Below are 19864 nucleotides of genomic sequence, written 5' to 3' on the forward strand. Positions count from 1 at the left end.
CATTGATGCATGGAGCTACGGTTCATTTAATCTCACAGCTTTATGTTATTTACTGCATGAATACACCACTATCTATCCATTTCCCACTTATGGATATGTGGGTTACTTCTCGCTTTCGGCTATAACAAAACACTGCTACAAACACTCTCGTACTCGTCCCCTGGTGACCCATGGGACAATCTCTAGGAAAGTGCTTCCTGACTTTTCTGACATCACAGCATATATAGAAAACTGATGTGTACGTGGCACACTGCAGGTGAACTAGGGGGTGTGCAGAGTTCTGGACACAGCTGCAGAGGTGGCCCACAGACTCTGGCCACCTCGAGGGATAAAGGGACCAGTAAGATGAAGCATACAGTGCCCCACAGCATGGTGGCGGAGACCTGGGAGTAGAATAAATGGAACACAGGGTGCGGGCATGTCAACTGTAGTAGATGAGACCAAACTGTCTCCCAAAGGGATTGAAACAATCTGCACTCTCCCCAGCACTGTGTGCGAGTTCCCATGGCTCCTCCTCCTCGCCAGACCGCAATATTGCTGGACTTTAGTTTTGTAAACGATATCTCTGTGGTCTTAACTTGTATGTTGCTTGCTACTAATGAGGTTCAGCATCTTTTCCTGTTTATTGTCCATTCCTAGCTCCTCTTCTGTGAAACGCCTGTGCATTTCTTTTGCCCATTTTTAATTGGGTTGTTTGATCTTTTCAAATAGACTTTGCGGGGCAGGGGGCATCCTTAATACATTCTGGCGAGCAATCATTTGTCAGTTTTACATATTACGAAATCTCCCTGCTTACAGCCTGTTTTTCACTTTTTGCTGTTCATTATTTGATACAATTAGGAAATTCTGTTCATCAATCTCTTCCTTTATGGCTTGAGTTTTTTGTGTCTTCTTCAGGAAATTCTTTTTTTGTGTGTGAGGAAGATCAGCCCTGAGCTAACATCCATGCTAATCCTCCTCTTTTTGCTGAAGAAGACCAGCTCTGAGCTAACATCTATTGCCAATCCTCCTCCTTTTTATTCCCCAAAGCCCCAGTAGATAGTTGTATGTCATAGTTGCACATCCTTCTAGTTGCTGTATGTGGGACGCGGCCTCAGCATGGCTGGAGAAGCGGTATGTCGGTGCACGCCAGGGATCCGAATGCGGGCCGCCAGTAGCGGAGCACGTGCACTTAACTGCTAAGCCACGGGGCCAGCCCTAGGAAATTCTTCTCTATGCTATTCGTTATTTTTTTTTTTTTAAAGATTTTATTTATTTATTTTTCTCCCAAAGCCCCAGTAGATAGCTGTCTGCCATAGCTGCACATCCTTCTAGTTGCTGTACGTGGGACGCGGCCTCAGCATGGCCGGAGAAGCAGTGCGTCGGTGCGCGCCCGGGATCCGAACCCGGGCTGCCAGCAGCGGAGCGCGCGCACTCAACCGCTAAGCCACGGGGCCGGCCCCATCTATGCTATTCGTTATTGATTTCTAACTTACTGTTCTGTAGTCAGAGAATACCTTCTATGAATCAGATCATTTGAAATATGGTGGGTCTCACTTTCTGACCTAGCATGAGGTTAATTTTTATACGTGCCCAATGCTTATTTGAGAATAACATGCATTTTCCAATTGCGGGGTCGAGGTTCTATAATAAATATCCAGTACATTAGGGATGACACACTAGCTGGGAGGATGGGTGACAGGCCCAGCCCTGGCCATCTGTTTACATAACGTCCAGGGCTGCTTTCACTCTACAAAGGCAGAGTTAAGTAGTTGAGAACAGAGACTGTACGGCCTCACAAAGCTGGAAATATTTACTGTCTGGCCCTTTACAGAAAACGTTTGCCAACCACTGCTGTTGTGTTGAAAATGTTTCCATTTTTTCAGTCTGCTTGATATTAATTAATGAAAGAGCTGTTTTAAAATCTTCTATGATGATGACACTTTTGGCAATTTCTGTTCATCTTTGCTTTGTTATTTTATGTAGAGGCTAGTTTATTAGGTGCAAGCAAGTTTTAAATTGTTCCATTTTCCTGGTGCATTATTTCTTCTCTCATTAATACAGTGGTCCTTTTGTCTCTAGTAATTATTTTTGCTTTGGAATCTGTTTGGACGGTATTGTTACTATGACAGCTTCTTTTCCTTAGCATATCTTTTTTCCATTCTTTTATGTCTTACATTTTGGGTGTGTCTCTTGTAAATAAAAGAGCATACAGCTGGACTTAGTTTTTCCATGGAATCTGACAATCTCTTTTAGTCAGGAAGTTTGGTCCATTTATTATATATAGTGACAGATATATTTGGTTTCATTTCCACCATCTTAGATTGTATTTTCTTTTCACATAGTTTTTTCTACATTTTCCCCCTCCTTTCTTTCCTGCCTTCTTTTGGATTAAGATTTTTTATCTCCATTTTTCACCTTTATTGATTTGAAATTTTAACCTTTCCATATTTTCCCCTAACATTATAACATGAATTCTAGACTTTAATAAAGTCGAAAAGTTCATCAGTGTCTACACCCTCCTCTGGAACAATGTATGAACATCTGAACCCTTATTATCAGATTTAAAACCCTTTGCTTGCTTCTTTGCTGTTTATTTTTATTGTGTTTTTAATGGAGAAATACATCATCTGTTTTCAAAATAGCACTTGAAAAATACAAGGAGTACAGATACTATAAAACAAACTCCAGCCACGAGACACTATATACATCATATGAAAAAAATTGTCAGATATTCAGGTAATAAAAACTAGAATTAAAAAGTTCCAAGTTTCCAGCTCGGTAAAACAAGTGCAGTTACATGAAACATTTAATAAGCTAATTTTCCCCTATGTGTAAACAAAATGACAAGACTAAATTTGTGCCTGGCAATTTCAACCTGACACCACAGCTATTCGCGATACACAGGCACCGTGCACACCTCACCTGACTTATCAAGGTGGTGGAAAGGCAAGGCGACTGCACAGAGCAGAGAGGGGAAATGGGCACGTCCTGTCCTGGATATCAGAAAGAACGGGGAGAAGAAAGCCTCAGTTACTGCAGAGCGTGAGAGGAGAAAGACTATATTCCAACCTTGGAAAATTAATCTAGACAAATCGGGAAAGGGTTTAAGAAACTACAGTTTAACGTGAAAAATGCACATGTGGTAGAAAGGAACACAATCAGGGGAGGGGAAGATCAGAATCAGGCTAAGTGGAAAACCTGTTAGGTTTGCTGTGTCCCAATTAAGGCTCAGTTTTCATTCATCTACATCTGCTGTCATTCACGTTTCCTAAATATGAGTGTTCTGCTGCTTAATTATGAGTGCTCTTTTTTTTTAATTTAAAGAAAGGTATGCCTAATCTTTTGTAGGATAAAACAAAAGAGTAGAAAGCTGAGTAGATGTCAAATACTTGCTAGAATTTATTTTTTGTTTCTACACGTAAAAATTCACTGATGAATTTTAGTAAGTCGTTTAAAAATAAAAATTGGTTTAAAATTCTCGGAGAAAATGCCTTTTTGCTTACACATTTAAACTGGAAATTAACTTCACTATAAGTAGGTATTCTGTGGAGTATACAAAATTTCTCATATGTAGAGAGAGAATGGCCATCCAAGATTGATAACGTGTTTCACGGGCATTACTTTTAGTAACGTTTTACTAAAATATTAGCCATGGAACCAAAATTTAGTGTTTTGTGCCATGTGACCACAGGATTGTTGGTTTCACATTATGGTTAAGAAAATATTAGCATTCTGGGTTTTTTATGAAGCAACGTACAAGCACACATTGTAAGAGCACACATAAGAGCAAAGAGGAGGGGGAGGACATAAAAAGCCTTCCTGCTTTAGGACAGATGATTAAGGAAAAGACAGCACGGAACTCGGTGAGCTCCAAGGCAATGCATGCTCTTTGATTGCTGATTGTACGCACTAGATACAGATAAAACCAAGATCTCATTTCTTGATCATGTCCCATCAAAACCAAAGACTTACTAATCACTGCTTCATGTCAAATATACACCCTAAGAGTTGACATTTCATTCTGAAGTGTCACAGCTACCTCACAGGGACTGAGTTAGATGTACTTTCGTGCTTCTTCTGGAGTACACCACTGCACAATGGGACCCAACATGAAGATTAATAATGAAGAAAAGTCTTCAGGAAAAAAACTAAATTTCATCAAGCTGCAAAACCTAAAATTAGTTCTACTTTCTAATAAAAAGATACATAAAGTGCATCATCAATATAAGAAATTCTGATACCGGTTTGTATTGCAAATTTTCCCCAGCAATGCATCAAACATAAATCCAGTCCAGATGTCAGCCACGGGTACAAATATAGTGGAGGGTTTTTCTCTTTTTTTTCTCCTTAAGGGCAATAGTCCTTTGAAATAGTTAATATAACTGTTGCTGACACATTAATAATCTGACACATTAACAATAGTATTTCTAGCTTCGCATACCAACCTGGACTTCCGATCAAGATTAGCCCAGTAAAGGAAGTTACCAAATAAGCTTAAACCTATTTTGACTCCTATCTAGTTTGGTACCCTTCCTTCTCCTCCTTTCGCATTTGAAGACAACAGGTTGAGTTGGCAGGTATTGTTTATGGACCCTCCAGGTTGCTTTTGTCAGTTCAATCTGTTTTATTGAATTCTTGATAACAGGAACAGGATTTGCAGGGAGAGCAGGGATTCTGGAAAGGTCTGCACTGGATGTTTCCCGCAAGGCCAACAGAGAAGCTGCTGTGTGAAGAGTTTCTAATCGGGTCGTACTTGTCTCTTTAGGAGACTGTTCCTCTTCTGTTTTGGGGTCCTTGGTCCTTTCTTCTGTATGAGGTGAGAATGTCCTCTAGACTCCTACTATAGGGTTAGCTATGTTTGTGGCTGCACTCCCTGAAGGCCGGGGTGGATGGTTTACCAGACACGTTGAAGAAACAACTCTGGTGACCGCGGTCTTTGGTGGTGGAGAAATGGCTGGGTGCAAGGCAGTCTGAGGAATGCCTTCACTCGACGCACTCCCTGAGCAGTCACTGGGATTCAGTTGTTGCGAGGAAACTTCAGACACCTGTACGCTGGTCACAGGTGCTGTCATTACAGCCAGGGCAGAACTGTTCCTGCCCTGAGAGCTGCCAGTCATTGGGCTTGTCTTCACAGTGCTAGTAGGTAAAGGCACAGACATGCTGTCTTCACTGTCTACAGACAAGTTGAGGCTGCCATCATTCAAAGCTGTCAACCTGACACCTTCCGTGGAATCTGTTTTCTTTTTCTGAAACGCATGATTAGGTAGTAGTTGATGAAGTTCCTTTCTTTTTAAATGCATTGCAGCAATCTTCATGTCCATCTCAAACATCTTACTATTTATTGCTTGCCTACAAACTGTGTCTGTGAAAGACTGGATGTCATAGGTAAGATCAATACTGAGAACTTCAGAGTTTTCTGGCTTTTTTAACACTAACCCAATCACCCACATGGTACGAAATTCTTCCTTGTCGGGATTTTCTTTGGGTGCTGGAAATGACTGTGGATTCACATGTGCCAGTGTAATAAATTCATTCTTCTCCAAGCTTCCAACCAGGATTCGGATTTTTGATTCCACCAAGCCCACCCATTCTAGGTGTTGTTTTTCAGTTGGTGCACTTGCTAGAAGTACGATATAGTGCTTGTACTTTTGAAAGAAGCTTGGTGCTTCAAAAAGTTTGGACCACTCTGCCTTACTCAGCAAAATTTCATGTGTGATAGCAAGCCCTTGTTTAAACTCCTCGATCATGACCATCCTTGTTGAAACAGAAACATTGTATGTGGAGTTCTGCTGTGGGTATGCTGGTGTAATTATAGGCATAAGATGGTACCTGTCACTGGGGTTTACCCTTGGGTCCCATACAGGCAAATTAAGATTCTGTTCTTCAGGCTCTTTGAGCAGCACTGGATTTGGCCATTCCCATTCGGAAAATACCAAGAAAAATTTACGGACGAGAGTTGACGCTATTGCATTTGGATAAAGCTGGCAAGTTCTTGCTACTAGCATAGCCCAGGAAACACCTCCTAGGAAACCTAATATATTGGAATAGATATTGTGGCATTTGGCCCACAGTTTGATGGCTCTGAGAGTTAACCTGAAGTTGTCAATGTTTGGTACAAGATGTAAAATTTCATCAGTTACTCGGCAACCGTTAAGACTTCTTATGCATCTAATATCTAAATTTTTAAGCAGACTATCATCTCTTAGGTCCAAATCTTCCGGAATAGTCTGCAGTGCTAATCTTGCAAACAAAATATCAATCTCTATCCCATCAAAACACAGTTTGATAACTGGTACAAATGCCTCCTCAACAGCCCTTAAATCTTTCACTTCTTCGTGTAGTTTCAATTTATCATAGAAGGAGGTGAAAAAGTCACTTCGGTCAACATGTCTTGGTGCCACGCACAAGGCATCTATGTCCGCCCCTTTCGTGTGCACTCCTAATCTGTAAGAGCCGAATGTGAAGATCTTCCCTCCGACATTTTCAATTACAGATTGTGGAAGACTCTTGCGTTCACTGATTTCTCGTATCCATTCCTTTACCAGATTATTTAATTTTTCCAAAATTAAAATCCTGCGCTGCAGTTCCTCTTCCTCTTCAAAAACCCCAAAGGGCTTCAGGGTTTCGATCAGTTTCTGGGTGAGTATGCAGTCAGTCTCCTTGGGGGGTGCTAAACTGATGGGGCAGGAGATGCCATGGTGCTTGGGCGATGTCGGGGTCTGCTGTGGGCCCGGGGCTGTCACCGGAAACGGCATCATCTCTAGCACCAGCCCAGCCACGCCACGTCCCCCGCCACCGCGACCTCTGCGGCCGCCCGGGTCATGATCCGCTGACGCGGGAGGGGCGGGGCTCCTACCAGCCCAGGTCCAACACACTCCCGCTCCACTCCCGCCGCTTCAAGCGCCTCTCCGCTGTCCCCTCGGCCCCAACATGGCGCCCGGGCCCTCGGCACGACATTCTAGAACGGCCACGCACAGCACGCATGCCAGGGCACCCGCGCGCTGCGCAGAGCCTCACGGGAGTTGTAGTTTCCAGCGATGCACCACGTGCTTCAGGCCGGTGGTAGTGGGCAGGGGTGCACTTTCGTTTTCGGGCTTGTTATTACTGTTTTAGACATTTACCCAGACCCACCCATCTAGTTCCTTGCTCACCATTTCCTTTTACACCTCAGATCTACTTCCCCTCCACGGGCGTCTTCAGGTGGCCTTCCCCTGAAGGCACATCCTTGAGAAGTCTCTTTACAGCAAGAGTCTGCTGGTGGGCAGCAGCTCCCGTGGTGTCCTCTGTGGCCCGGTGCCTGGATGATGGTTGAGCTAGGACTGTAACTCTGGGTTGACGGTTCTGTTCTCTCCACGCCTTCCAGGTCCTATCTGCTGTCTTCTGGTTGCCATGGTTCTTGTTGAGTAGTCTGCAGTCAGGCTAAACTGCTGCTCACCTGTCTTTTCTTTTTGGCAGCTGTTGAAATCTTCTCTGTCCTTGGTTCCTGCAGTACCACCACTAGGTGTCAAGGGGTACATTCCTTTTTATTTACCTTATACAAGATACATCCTGATTCCTGAGTTTCATGCTTTTAACGTCATGACCTCTGAAAGATTCTCAGGCATGTCCTTCAATATGTTCTCCCCTCCATTCTCTTGATTCTCGTCATGTGACACATGATAGACCTTCTGGTTCTGTTCTCCATGTCTCTTCACCCATGTTTCTTTCCGGGTGATACCAGATCTACCTCTCAGTTCTCCAATTCTCTCTTCAGTTGCATTTAGTCTGCTGTTTAGCCATCACTGAAGTATCCATTTAAATGCTTATGTTTTTATTACTAGAAGCATTATCTTGTTCTTTTCCAAATCTTCCCTGCCTGCCTTTGGATGACATTCTGTTCTTTCCTGTTTTCTTTCTACTTTTTATTTCTTTAAACATTTTAAACATATTTACTCAATATTCTATAACAGTCCCAATTCCTACTCTGATTTTATAGTTTGTTGTTTTCTACTTGCTCATTTAAAGTGGCATTGCTTCATGTGTCTTATAATTTTAGATTGTGAGCTCACCTCTGGCAAGGCTCGAGATGCCTGTATGAAGGATGTGTCCTTCCAAAGAGGATTTGCTTTGTTTCTATGAGATGTCCTTGTGCACTATCAAATTATGTACACTGGAATTTAAACTCTTATCCAAGGGTTATCCAGATCACATAAGTAGTGTGATTTTTGAACCTCAAACACATGTGAGAGTAAGAGCAGTGTTCAATTCTAGGGAAGAGTCTTTAGTTTTCCCCACCCAGAGCCCCAGTCAAGAAAGATAACTCTTTGTCATCTCCTTTTACCAGGTAGAGGATTCTTCCTGTTCCATATTTTCATTCAATATGTCACCCTTTGAGGGTTCCAGTTGGGGGTCTCAGTTCCAACTCCCTACCTCTTAAAGTCTGAAGGCTCTATGTCACTTTCTTAGGCAGCCATTAAACTTAAGTTTCTTAGTTACCAAGACTGGCAAATACCTCCAGGGCAATTACAGCTTCAGAATCAGCTAAGATTCTGAGGTTTGAAAGTTCCTCTCTTTTGTTGTTGTTTTTTTTTCACCCCTAGGGACTTCTTTTATTTTCTTGGGTATTCAGCTATGCATCTAAAAGGAGATTTGTTATATTTCATTCAGTACTTCTGGGTACTTTATACAGAAAGATTTTTCAGGATAATTAATCCTACATATTGCCATAAGTACCTATTTTTCAACCCATTTCAATATGGTTTGCATGCTTAACATTCCAGTGACACAGCTTTCAGTAAGGTCTTTGGTGACTTCTATGTTGCTTAATCAAATGGATCCTATGGTCTACATCTTTTTTGACCTGTAGCAGCCTCATCTTGGCCTCCATGGCACCACACTTTTGTGTTGTCTTATACATCTCTGGCTTCTTCTCAGTCTAATTTGCTGACTGCTCCTCTCTTACTTAGCCCTTAAAAGTTGGAGTTCCTCCAGTTTCCATGTTAAGCCCTCATTTCTCCTCATTGTATGTGCATTCACTACCTGGGTAATCAATTTCCACAGCTTTAAATATCGCCTATTTATCAATTGATTTAATTTTTTATATCAGACTCTTCTGAGCTCCAGGTCCATATTATCTGACTTCCTATCTGCCAGCTCCATTTGGATGTCTCAAACTTAACACGGTCGAAAGGGAACTCTTCCTCTTCCTCCATAATTTTGTTTCTCTCTCAGTAGTCTCCATTTTAGTAATGGCATCTCCGTCTACCCAGCTGCTCATACCAGAAACCTGGGAATCATTCTTGACACCTCCCCTCTTTTTCATCCTCAACATCCAGTTCATTTACAAATGCCGTCAATTCTACTCCACAGTATATTTGGGATTCATCCACTTCTCTCCACCTAGTTCCCTCATAACTCTAGTCCAAGCCACTATTAACTCTTACTAGACTCCTACAATAACCCAATTAATCTCCTATTACTGACCTTCTCAAAGTATTCTCTACCTAGTAGCCAGAGTGGTCTTTTAACCCCTCCAGTGGCCTCCCATTAAACTTAGCCTAAAATCCAAAATACCTAACAACCCAGGTTGGTCTTTCCCCTGACCATCTCTCCAGCCTCCCCCCCACAGCCTCCCCCCTATGCTCCAGCCACAGTGGCCTTCTTTCAGTGCCTCACATTTGCTTCATTCTCTCTCATCCCTGGGTCTTTGCACAGTGCTATTCCCTCTGCCCAGAAAGCTCTCCCTGCCCCACCAACTGTCCACTGATCTTCACCTGGTTAGTGTCTTGTCATCTTTGAGACTGGCTTAAATTTCATCTCCTCAGAGAGAATCTCCCTGATCCTCATGCTAAATTAGCACCTGTACTGTTCTTTCATAGCACATATCACAATCTGTAACTGTATGTTTTTCAAGTAACTGCATCGTCCTCTTTATTTCCCACCAGACTCTTGGCTTCACGAGAACATGGCCTATTTGTTTTGTCAACTGCTGCATATCCAGTACCTAGCGCATGGCAGCACTCAACAAGTATTGGCTGACAAATAAATGAATGAATCAGAACAAAAAAGAAAATTCTTTCTCCTTCAAGTCACTGGCAAATCAATATCCAGAAGACTCAATCCTTGAGTTTTGACTAGGTAGATGGGCAGTTTCAAATCTACACATTGTGATATTTGGGAAATCACTGCACGACTCCGTTCACAGCTGCTCACACCAGTTGGCTGCAGAGAGTTTCTATGGCTGCATGACTCTAGCAGCCCACTGTACAGCGGCAACTTTTGATTTGAAAGCATTTCCAGGGGAGATTTGTGTTAGTCAAGGGAGGAGGGCTCATACTCAGCGCGTAAGGATTGGAAGAGCCACATAAGAAAGCACGCCATTGTTGTAGCAGCCTTTCTGGAGAAGCTGCTGTCCGGCAGTGCTCACTAGGAAATAAAGTGGACCTATCTACAATCCAGCAATTCCATTCCTGGGAGAATACCCCCAGAGAACTCTGCACAAGCCCTCAAGAGGGTCATTGTGCCACTGTCTGTCGTAGGAAGAAGCTAGATGCACCTGAGTGCCCACGATTAGGGAATGGATAATGTGGTATCTGCATACGATGGAAAACTATGCCTCAGTCAAAAGCAATGAACTGGCTTCACATCCAGCACCACAGGCCAATCTTATTCTTTTTATTTATTCATTTATTTTTCCCCCAAAGCCCCAGTAGATAGTTGTATGTCATGGTTGCACACCCTTCTAGTTGCTGTATGTGGGACACGGCCTCAGCATGGCCAGAGAAGCAGTGCCTCGGTGCACGCCCGGGATCCGAACCCGGGCCGCCAGCAGCAGAGCGTGAGCACTTAACCGCTAAGCCACGGGGCCAGCCCAGGCCAATCTTATTCTTATCTGTATAGTATCCTTAGTTGAAGAGAAAGTTTAAACTTTGATATAATCAAACCCGTCTACCTCTCCCCCTTGTGGTTTGTGCCTTTTAAGCCTTCTTTATGAAGTCTTTCTTTGGGCTCTATAATTTGACCTTTGACACCTAGGTCTTTAATGCATTTGGAGTAAGGATCCAAGTTTATTTTTCTCCAGATAGCTGAAGCCAATTATCCCAAAACCATTTACAAAATCCTCTCCCCACGACTTGTGATGCACGCTACATCACACCCAATTCCCATCAGGCCAGTCAACACAGGTGTGCCTCTGCCCTCTCTAGGCTTCTCTAGTCTACTTGAACGCTCCTGCCTCCAAACCAGCTGGTTTCAACTACCATGGCTTTACCACACGTCTCAGAGCTAAGAAGGTCACCCGCCCCTACCCCTGCTCATCTGTTCAAACCTATCTCGGGCATTTGAGAACCAGCGTCCTTTCATAAAGATGGACTCGGTCTGTGCAAGGACAGCACAGCAAAGAAGGTGGACTCAGCCTCGTTTACTGTTTTCACTCTGTACATATCTGAACGTGTGTTCAGGACGTCTGGAACCATCTGGAAATATCTCTGCCACTTTAACCTTCAGAAGAAAAAAAAGATACTTGGCTAGCATTCTCTGTCTACATTAGCCTATTATCTAAAACCATGAGAGGGCCGGCCCCATGGCTTAGCGGTTAAGTGCACATGCTCTGCTACTGGCGGCTCGGGTTCGGATCCCGGGCGCGCACCAACGCACCGCTTCTCCGGCCAAGCTGAGGCCGCGTCCCACATACAGAAACTAGAAGGATGTGCAACTATGACATACAACTATCTACTGGGGCTTTGGGGGAAAAAAGGAGGAGGATTGGCAATAGATGTTAGCTCAGAGCCGGTCCTCCTCAGCAAAAAGAAGAGGATTAGCATGGATGTTAGCTCAGGGCTGATCTTCCTCACAAAAAAAATAATAAAATAAAATAAAACCATGAGAGACTCTACTCTATATGATTTAAATACATCCCCAGAATCTTTCAACCAACATTATAAGTCACTATTGGGAACCAACAGATATCAACATGGTTTAAATGTTAATAAAAACATAATTAGTAATATGTTAATACCCCTTGGAAATGCTTCAGGTGGTTGACCGGACAAAGTGAGGTCTCTATTTCCATTTAACGAAATTCAAAATTTTGCTTTTCTGTCTGTCTGTTTCAAGACGACTTTGAAGAGGATGATTCATTCTACTGAAATCTGGTACAACACAAGTAATGAGTTGATTTGCTGTAGTGGTTGGACAGCAAATGCTGGCTAATGAATTTTTTTAAATATACTTCTAGAATTTTTAAGTCAATTTCAGTAAAACTGTGAAATGGTTTTAAGTGCAGTTTAGTTTATAAAATCGCAAGTCATTTATGACAACTATAAACATCTCTCACATTTTGAGTATTCCAATTTGGGGCCAAATGCCAAGGAAAATGGAGAACTGTGAATTGGGATCACAGAACTGGAGGGTTGAAAAATGGCTGGTGCTCTTGCTCATCCCCTCAAGCTGACACCTAATCCCTTCTGTGACAGTGGCCAGTGCTCAAACACCGGGGAGGGCTCTGCTCCCTGCAGGCACGCACTTCCTTTGCTGGCTAAATTCCTCCCCTGCAGTGTCCACCCTGGCCATATGTTTGCCAACTCCTCTTATGATTGATGTCTTTCAAACATTTTACCCAGTTATGATCCCCCTGTGTTTTCTGTGTTAAGCACTGAGCAGCTCCCTTGGGAGGCTCCTTACATAATGTGGCCGGAAGTCTCCCAGGGGAGGAGGGGGTGCTGCCAGCCAGGCCCAGGTGGGCACCACCTAGCTCAGGAGAACAGGGCCGTTAAGCCCCCTGTTGACACTGCACTTCTATGTGACTCTGAAGGCTACAATTTTTTTTTAATCTAAGCAGTGAATTGAAGGATGACACTGGCTGTGAGCAACTAACCAACTTTATGTTCTCTTTGAATTAAAAATCCTCCAAAATGTGTTTTAAGTTCAATAACTTTTCTAGTTTTAGACTGATGAAAAATGTTGGGGGTTCACCAAACCACATAAAATAAACACTGAGAATACGCTCAAAGGAAGTCTCACTCACGCTCGAGGCAGTTACTTCTAAACAAAAGGAGAAAAAATCCAGATTTCCTCCTTCATCCTGAGATAAGTTATTATAAATCAGATTCACAGCAGAAGGGAAAAACGTCAGACGAAAACGATCACCAAGAGGTGGGGGGACGTATGAGGACAGAATTCCCAGTGCACAATTAGCAGACGGAGACAGCAGGGGTTTCAAGTGGAGCCCGAACGTCCCCGTCTGTCACTGGGGGTTCAGGCCCTGTCTGCCCGTCCCTGGATGACAAGGTGGGACGACACATGCACACCCAAGTCGCGTGCTCGGAGATGACACGTCTGTCACCGCCGGCCACTCGAGCTGGGCCTGGAGGACGGGGGAGGCGGACAGGTGGCGCTGTCAGGAGCCAGGGCAGCGCATCAGTGGACACGACTTGCTCCGGTGGACAATCGCCCTGCCACCTCCCCATCCCCCCCTCCACCTGCAAAGAAAATGGATTCCAACCCTGGAATCTTAGATGCACGCGGAAGCTGAGCCTTACAGAGGAGCTTGCTCTTCTAACTTGCATCAATCCCTAAACGGGCACTTCGCAAGCACCTACTGTCTGCGCGATACCACGCAGACATATGAAGAGCAGTTCATCACACTCCAGGGACCGATGCAGAGATGTCCCCGGAGTTGCAGAGATCACCTCAGGCCGCAGCGGCTGCAGAAACGCTCTGAGCCTGCCTTGCTCTGAAGAGGGCACCAAAGCAAAGGAGGCCCTGCCTACCAGGAACGGAGCCACACCAAGGCTCTGAGGGCCAAGAAGGCCACACAGAAAGGCGTCCACAGGCACAAAAAGAAGCTCCGCACATCACCCTCCTCAAGACCCTGGGCTTCCAAGGCTCCCCAAGTCCCTCAGAGAGCGCCCCAGGAGGGACAGCGTGGCCCGATGTCATGAGGGCACACGGCCACGGCCCCAACGGGGAAGCGCTGGCGTGGCCAACAAGCCGAGCTCTCCCAAGCTGAGTCAGGCCGCTAGGTCCAGATCAGTGGTCCCCAGTTGAGGGCAAGTTTGCCAGGGGTGCTTGGCAATGTCCGGGGACATTTTTGGTTGCCACAACTGGTAGAGGTGCTCCTGGCGTCTAACAGGTAGAGGCCCTGCTAAGCATCCTCCAACACACAGGCGGCCCCACAGCAAACTCTCAGCTCTAAATGTCAGCGGGGCTGAGGCTGAGAAATCCAGTCCAAATATGTTCTTCCGTCCTGGGAACACAAATAAACCCTCTCGCCCTTCCCAAGCCGCTGACGAAAACCACATGGCCCAGCCGCCACCCCTCCCCAAAGCGAGAGTGACTGATCACTGTCTTTATCTCGTGGAGGACCCAGGGCCCTCTCCCCGTGGCACGGGCCTCAAGAGCGGCCTCGTGGGAAAATGCAGTAAGAGTGCACTGCAGCCCCACCCACACAGCCGCCTCTCTCCCAGAGCCGACACACAATATTTTGATACTCTGGAAATCAGGGGGAAGCTGGCAGCTGCGAAGAGGCAATATTTATGGAAAACAAAACCCAAAAGGGCCTGAGTGCCTCACCATGGGCGCCTAACCAGGCCCAAATGGTGGAGGAGACCTGGGGGGTTCTTATTCTAGGGCCCTCGGGAAGCGGGTCTGTCACACTCACCTTCACACCTGATTCTGCTGGGGAATCCCAGCCAACGTGCCGGAGGAAGGCCTGCGGGCAGATCCCAGCCCCGGGCGCCCGCTCCCAGCTGCTGCTCACCTCCAAACAGCCGCCAAGACATGCGCCATAGGCTTTGGCTAAAGGCTTCCTCTGGAACCAGCACAACCAGGGAGCCCCAACTCACTCACAACCAGGGGGAGTCTGTTACTGTGGGAACAATCACTGGAATAACGAAATTACTGTGACGGGTGTTAAGTAATCTGGACCCGAACATGGGGAAGGCCAGCATTAATTCACATACGCACACACTTGTGCACGCACATGCACATGCACACACACACGCATGCACATACACACATGCACACACTTTACATGCACATACACACACATGCACACACGCACACATGTGCATGCACACACAGGCGGTCCCTTCCCTTTCCCACCACTTTTTCCAGATAAAGTCGACCATTCACTCACTAGAGAGTAACGACAACCTTATCTGTTCTTTGGGGAAAGAAGGAAGGGAAGGAGGTGCCCTGCAGCACTGCTCTGCAGTGGCATCCACCACCCCCTAAACACTGAAACGCCCCACTTCTAGGCACTGATTTCACCATGCAGCCTCACAGCCACGCACAGGCCAGCGCCAGGTGCCCGCTCTCTGAGGATAGGCCAGCACTGTGGCGCCATCAGCATCCTGGGGGCTCACCAGGGACAGGCCATGCAGGAGGTCAGGAGCCCCATTCCCCAGGGGCACACAAGACAGGGGATGCGACCACAGGTGTGAGGAACATGGAGAAAAGCCTCCCCTAGCAGGCAGACGGACAAGCTCGCAAGCTCGTGATTCTTTCTCATCGTCAAACGTAACGCAACAGTCACCCACCCTCGACACCAAACAGCCACTCCACTCCTCACCCGCCTCCACATCGCAGCGACTTTGAGTCTCCCTTTGTTCCCACCGTTGGTGAGGATGGCAGGGGGACACTGGGCTGCTTTATCTGCCACCAAGCAGCTCTCAGGAAGGGGGGCCGGGACCACGGCTCAGCTCCCTCGGGTTCCGTTCCTCTGAGATGCTGAGAATCTGGGAGGTGCGCTCCAGGAGGGCGCGGAAGGCCACCTACAGATGCAAGGAGGCTGCCCCAGGTTCTCTGCACAGGGGAACAGTCCCGTGCACGTGTGTGCCCGCGTGTGAGCACGTGTGTGGGTGTGTGTACGGTTTTGTGTCCACTATTCATGTATCATCAGAATAACCAAACAAAGACGCTAACTCAAAGGTGTGGACTTGGGGTCAAGTTCGGTGCAGGGCCCTGAGCCTTCGCCGTCCGCCCCGCCCCAGCCAGCTCCGGGTGTCTGTCAGGAGCGGAGGGAAGCCCGGGCCACCGAGAGCTCAGACAGCCCACGGCCTCCGCAGGCCTCTCCATGCCGGCTTCACTGTCACTGGCGAGGGGACGGCATGGCCAGGAGGCACAGAGTGACCCAGCCCACTCCCGAGTGGAAGGCCGGCGAGGAAGGATGACTCCCTGGGGTCCGGGAGGCCTGCTCAGGGCCGGTAACACAACCTGCTCCAGCCCAGAGAAGTGTGTCAGCGAGCCCGGCCTGGCTCAATAGGCCCTTTATGTGAAAGGCTTGCAAAGCCACCATCCGGCTGAATGGGTGGTGGCCCTGGGCCTTCTCTTGCCTCAACTAATGTAAAAGGGAAGGTCTCAAAGGGGTTGGTGACAGTAAGCCAAAGCCTGGCCTCCTGCACATGGTCCCCATGGCCCCCTAGCAATCACCTGGGCGACACAGAGCAGGCTCTCCGGGGCCCACCCAGGTGCCCAGGGTGCAGTGACCTTCAGGAGGGGCAGGGCTGGCCCTGGCTCATGGCTCTCTGCTGCCCACTCAGCAGAGCAAACACCAGACAGACGATGACACCGGCTCCCTCCACCCACACCGCCACGGCCCTTCCAGAACAAGGAGGGGATAGGCCAGAGTCCCCGGAGTGGAGCAAGGCAGAGTCAGGATGAAAAGCCAAACCCCTCAAGCCTGAGCCTATGGGGTGGGCAGTGAGCGGGCCTTGTCTGAGGAGACTTGAAAACAACACCATCAACTCCACGTTGGTCTCTTTTTATTATCCCGTGTGCCAGCCACTGTGAAGAACGTCAGTGATAAAATACCCTCCCTGTCACAAGGACCCCCTGCCACCCCGTCGTTGGCACACCACGGCCCACAAGCGTACAGGGTGCTGACTGCCGGCAGGAAATGGTTGTCAAAATAATGATAGTACCCTGCTATGATTTCCCGTGCGCTGCGCTAAGAGCTTTCCGTACTTTACTTCACTAACCCCCTCAACTCTGGGAGAGTCATGACCCCATCCTCCAGATCAGGAAACTGAGGCCAAAAGAGGTGAAGCAATTTGCACAAGGTAACAGAGGGCTGCTGCTGCCCAACACCAGCCGTGGCACCCTGGAGCTGTGTGGCACAGTGTCCTGGCCAGGCCTGAGGGACCCCAGCCCCTGGGAGTCCACTGCCCTGCACATGCCTCGTCTTCATATACCAAAGGTGCAAGACAGGCTTCACACTGGAAGCAGAACTAGAGGAAATGAGCGTGCACCACACCTCGGCGATGCACACGAAACATCAGCGAGGGCTCCAGGCCCCTTTCAACCCTGGAGGATCACGAATCGAGTGACAAGTCTCCTGAGGCCATTAAATGTCTTTCTGCTCTGGGCCACATAAGATAAGTCCACTTGCTCATGTAAAGCCACTATTTTCTATGGGAAACTAGGAAAAAGTCAAACATGATCTGAGATACATTTAAGAGTCTTGTGGCATTTGAAAAAAATTATTGCTTATGGTGCTTACCTATTAAGATAATCAAATTCTTTCCACCAATTGAATAACAGCCACACACAAAGCAGTGGCCCACAGGCCACGGAACGCTCCAGCCCTAGGGCAGGGACTCAGAGCCGCCTGCTGCCCCTGGCATGCATCAGATGGACAATAACCAACTGCTTCTAGGCTGGGCCTTCCTCCAGGACGGCCTCCAACTGCCCCAGGCACCCACGAACCCGTGCACACTGGATGCACCCCGTCACCTCTGGAGGCCCGGTGTCCTTCCTCTTTTCACTTGATTGCCCAGGGCCTCGGGCACTACAAGACTCTCTGTGACGCCTCTGCCACCTGCACTGGACAAGGTGCTCTCTGCAGCTAATGGCAGGACTGCCAGAGAGCTGGATGGGGACCTTTAAACAAAAGGAGGAACCTGCCCTACAACACTGCAGGACCACATCAGGAGCCACTCAAGAACACCAGCGGGCGTCCTGCAGTGTAGACAAACTGCAGTCTCCAAGACAGACACTGTGACAGCGGCGAACTGAAGACGAAGTCCTCAAACGCCGTAACGGAGGCTCTGACTGTCCTTCCTGTGGTTTCCCCCGAGCGGGCCCCTGCGCCTCTGCCTGTTCAACCCCCACCCCGATCGGCCCCCAGCTTTTCCCGACGCCTCCCCGCTGCTCACCTGCTGTCATAGTGTCCACATCCTTGGCTGCCAGCTCTTCCACGTCTGACCTCTTTCTCAGCTCGAACCTGCGGGACAAGCCTTCTCGGGGTTTCCACAATTCCTGGATCAAGAGGGGCTTCTCGTTGTCCCCAAACACCCGCAGGCATTCGGCCTGCCACTGCTGCCCGGAGTCGCCGGCCTGGCCCACCACGTCACACAGCACGTACTGGCTGGCGCACTCGGGGCTCAAGGCGTACCGCTCCAGGGCCTCTTTCACCAGCTCCTGGGCGCTGGACGTGCCGGTGGCCAGGACGCTCTTGTAGTGGGTGCCTGTGCAGACGCTGTCCCCGAACACCTTCAGGACCCCAGGGGCTGAAAGTTGGGTGGAGAGCTCTGCGGGGTCGTCGCTGGCACCCAGGCTGGAGAAGGTGGCGTCCAGGTCGCGGTACTTGTAGCTCAGCGTCCGGGACAGCATGCTGGACAGCAGCTGACTCTGCCGCTTCAGCTTGCTCTTGGTGGGTGGAGACATGATGAAGTGGGTCCCATAAAACATGGTGGGCCAGTCTTCATAGATGAGGACTGAGGGCTGCGGCCAACGGCGGGGAGAAGGCCGTGTCCTGGGAGAAAAACATAAGATGGGTTAGCACTGACCATCAGGAGCAGCGAGAGCGACTGAGGCTCAGATCAATGCTAACAGACTCAATAGGCCACCCAGGCCCAGCACCCAGCAGAACCAGCAGACATGCCACCCTCGGCCAAGTCCCAACAGAGCCCCCGAGTAAGGAGCTGGCTGAGCTGGCAGGGACCACAGGGGATAGAGCAGGTGTGAATGGGCTGAAACGCCCTTCAAGGAAAGCCATTACTAGGAAGTGTGATGAGGTCACCAAAAGGTAAGACATGCTCTGCTGTAGGGTTCCGGCTTCTGTAAGGTGCTGGGCACAACAACACAGCCAGGAAACAGTGACGGACAGCGTGGGTGTGAGCTGTCCTTGCAGAGCAGACTTTCAGCAGGGCTGGTTCAGTCTCATCGGAGGCAGCCCACCATCGATCACGTCGCACCCAAAGAAAAGTTATACACAACGGAGAGTGCGAAATGCCTTCTCCTTAAACTCCATTTCTCCTTCACCACAGCCTATAATATGGAAAATCCATCCCAAACACAGATGAAACTAGGAAAACAGGCAGAGTTGCAGCCACAGTAACAGAGTAATAAGCGATCAGACATTCAAAATACAAACCCTCCCAAGGATGCCTCTCGAGGACCGGACCAGTCCTGGCTTGGAGGAGCCACTTGCCGGGGATGGCAGCACTAGAATGTCCGCATGACCACCGTGGACACAGAAGGGCTCCTCCAGAACCGTGGAGGCATGCCTGGAATGTACGCATTCCACCCACCGCATCCAGCCTGGTATGGCAGCCCTGGCCAGGCCCGAGATGCAGAATGCTGGGGAAATGAGAAAACAGCTCTGGGACGCTTTGGTGTGGCAGAAAACCATAATTTTAGTGCACTTAGTGCTCCCAGGGCTGAGAGTTCTAAAGAGAGAGTTTATCAGGTTCCTTAAAGTTTATCAGGTTCCTCCTGTGGGAGCAGGAGGGCAGAGCAAAAGGAAGATGTCTCTGCTTCACAAAAATGAAGGCTTTACAAATCCATGGAGGACCATAAAAAAACTGCACACATCTCCTGACTAATGCACCCCACTTCTGTGCTCATGTCCTCACCAGAGACAAAGGCAGACAGACCAAAGAAGAAAACTCCATTTTCACGA

At 48.0% G+C, this 19864-nt stretch overlaps 2 protein-coding genes across 2 annotated transcripts in view; both read right to left on the minus strand.

Annotated features, from left to right (window-relative positions):
* RADIL (Rap associating with DIL domain) overlaps nt 1-18710 on the minus strand; it is a 73372-nt gene extending 54662 nt beyond the window's left edge. Inside the window, exon 1 of the mRNA XM_014795651.2 lies at nt 18117-18710. Within this exon, the coding sequence (XP_014651137.1) occupies nt 18117-18651 (535 nt within the window). The 5' untranslated portion in view covers nt 18652-18710. The remainder of the gene's footprint in view (nt 1-18116) is intronic.
* Nucleotides 4764-6740, minus strand: PAPOLB (poly(A) polymerase beta). The gene has a single exon (XM_014795652.2). The coding sequence runs from the start codon at nt 6738-6740 to the stop codon at nt 4812-4814; it is 1929 nt and encodes a 642-aa protein (XP_014651138.1). The 3' UTR covers nt 4764-4811.
* Nucleotides 18711-19864: the final 1154 nt, after the last annotated feature.

Source organism: Ceratotherium simum, chromosome 26, assembly GCF_057802395.1.
Source record: "Ceratotherium simum simum isolate JZ-2026a chromosome 26, ASM5780239v1, whole genome shotgun sequence".
Lineage (NCBI taxonomy): Eukaryota > Metazoa > Chordata > Mammalia > Perissodactyla > Rhinocerotidae > Ceratotherium > Ceratotherium simum.

Excerpts from the sequence above, each read along its gene's own strand:
- PAPOLB (XM_014795652.2), bottom strand. The coding sequence starts at position 6,740 with ATGATGCCGTTTCCGGTGACAGCCCCGGGCCCACAGCAGACCCCGACA.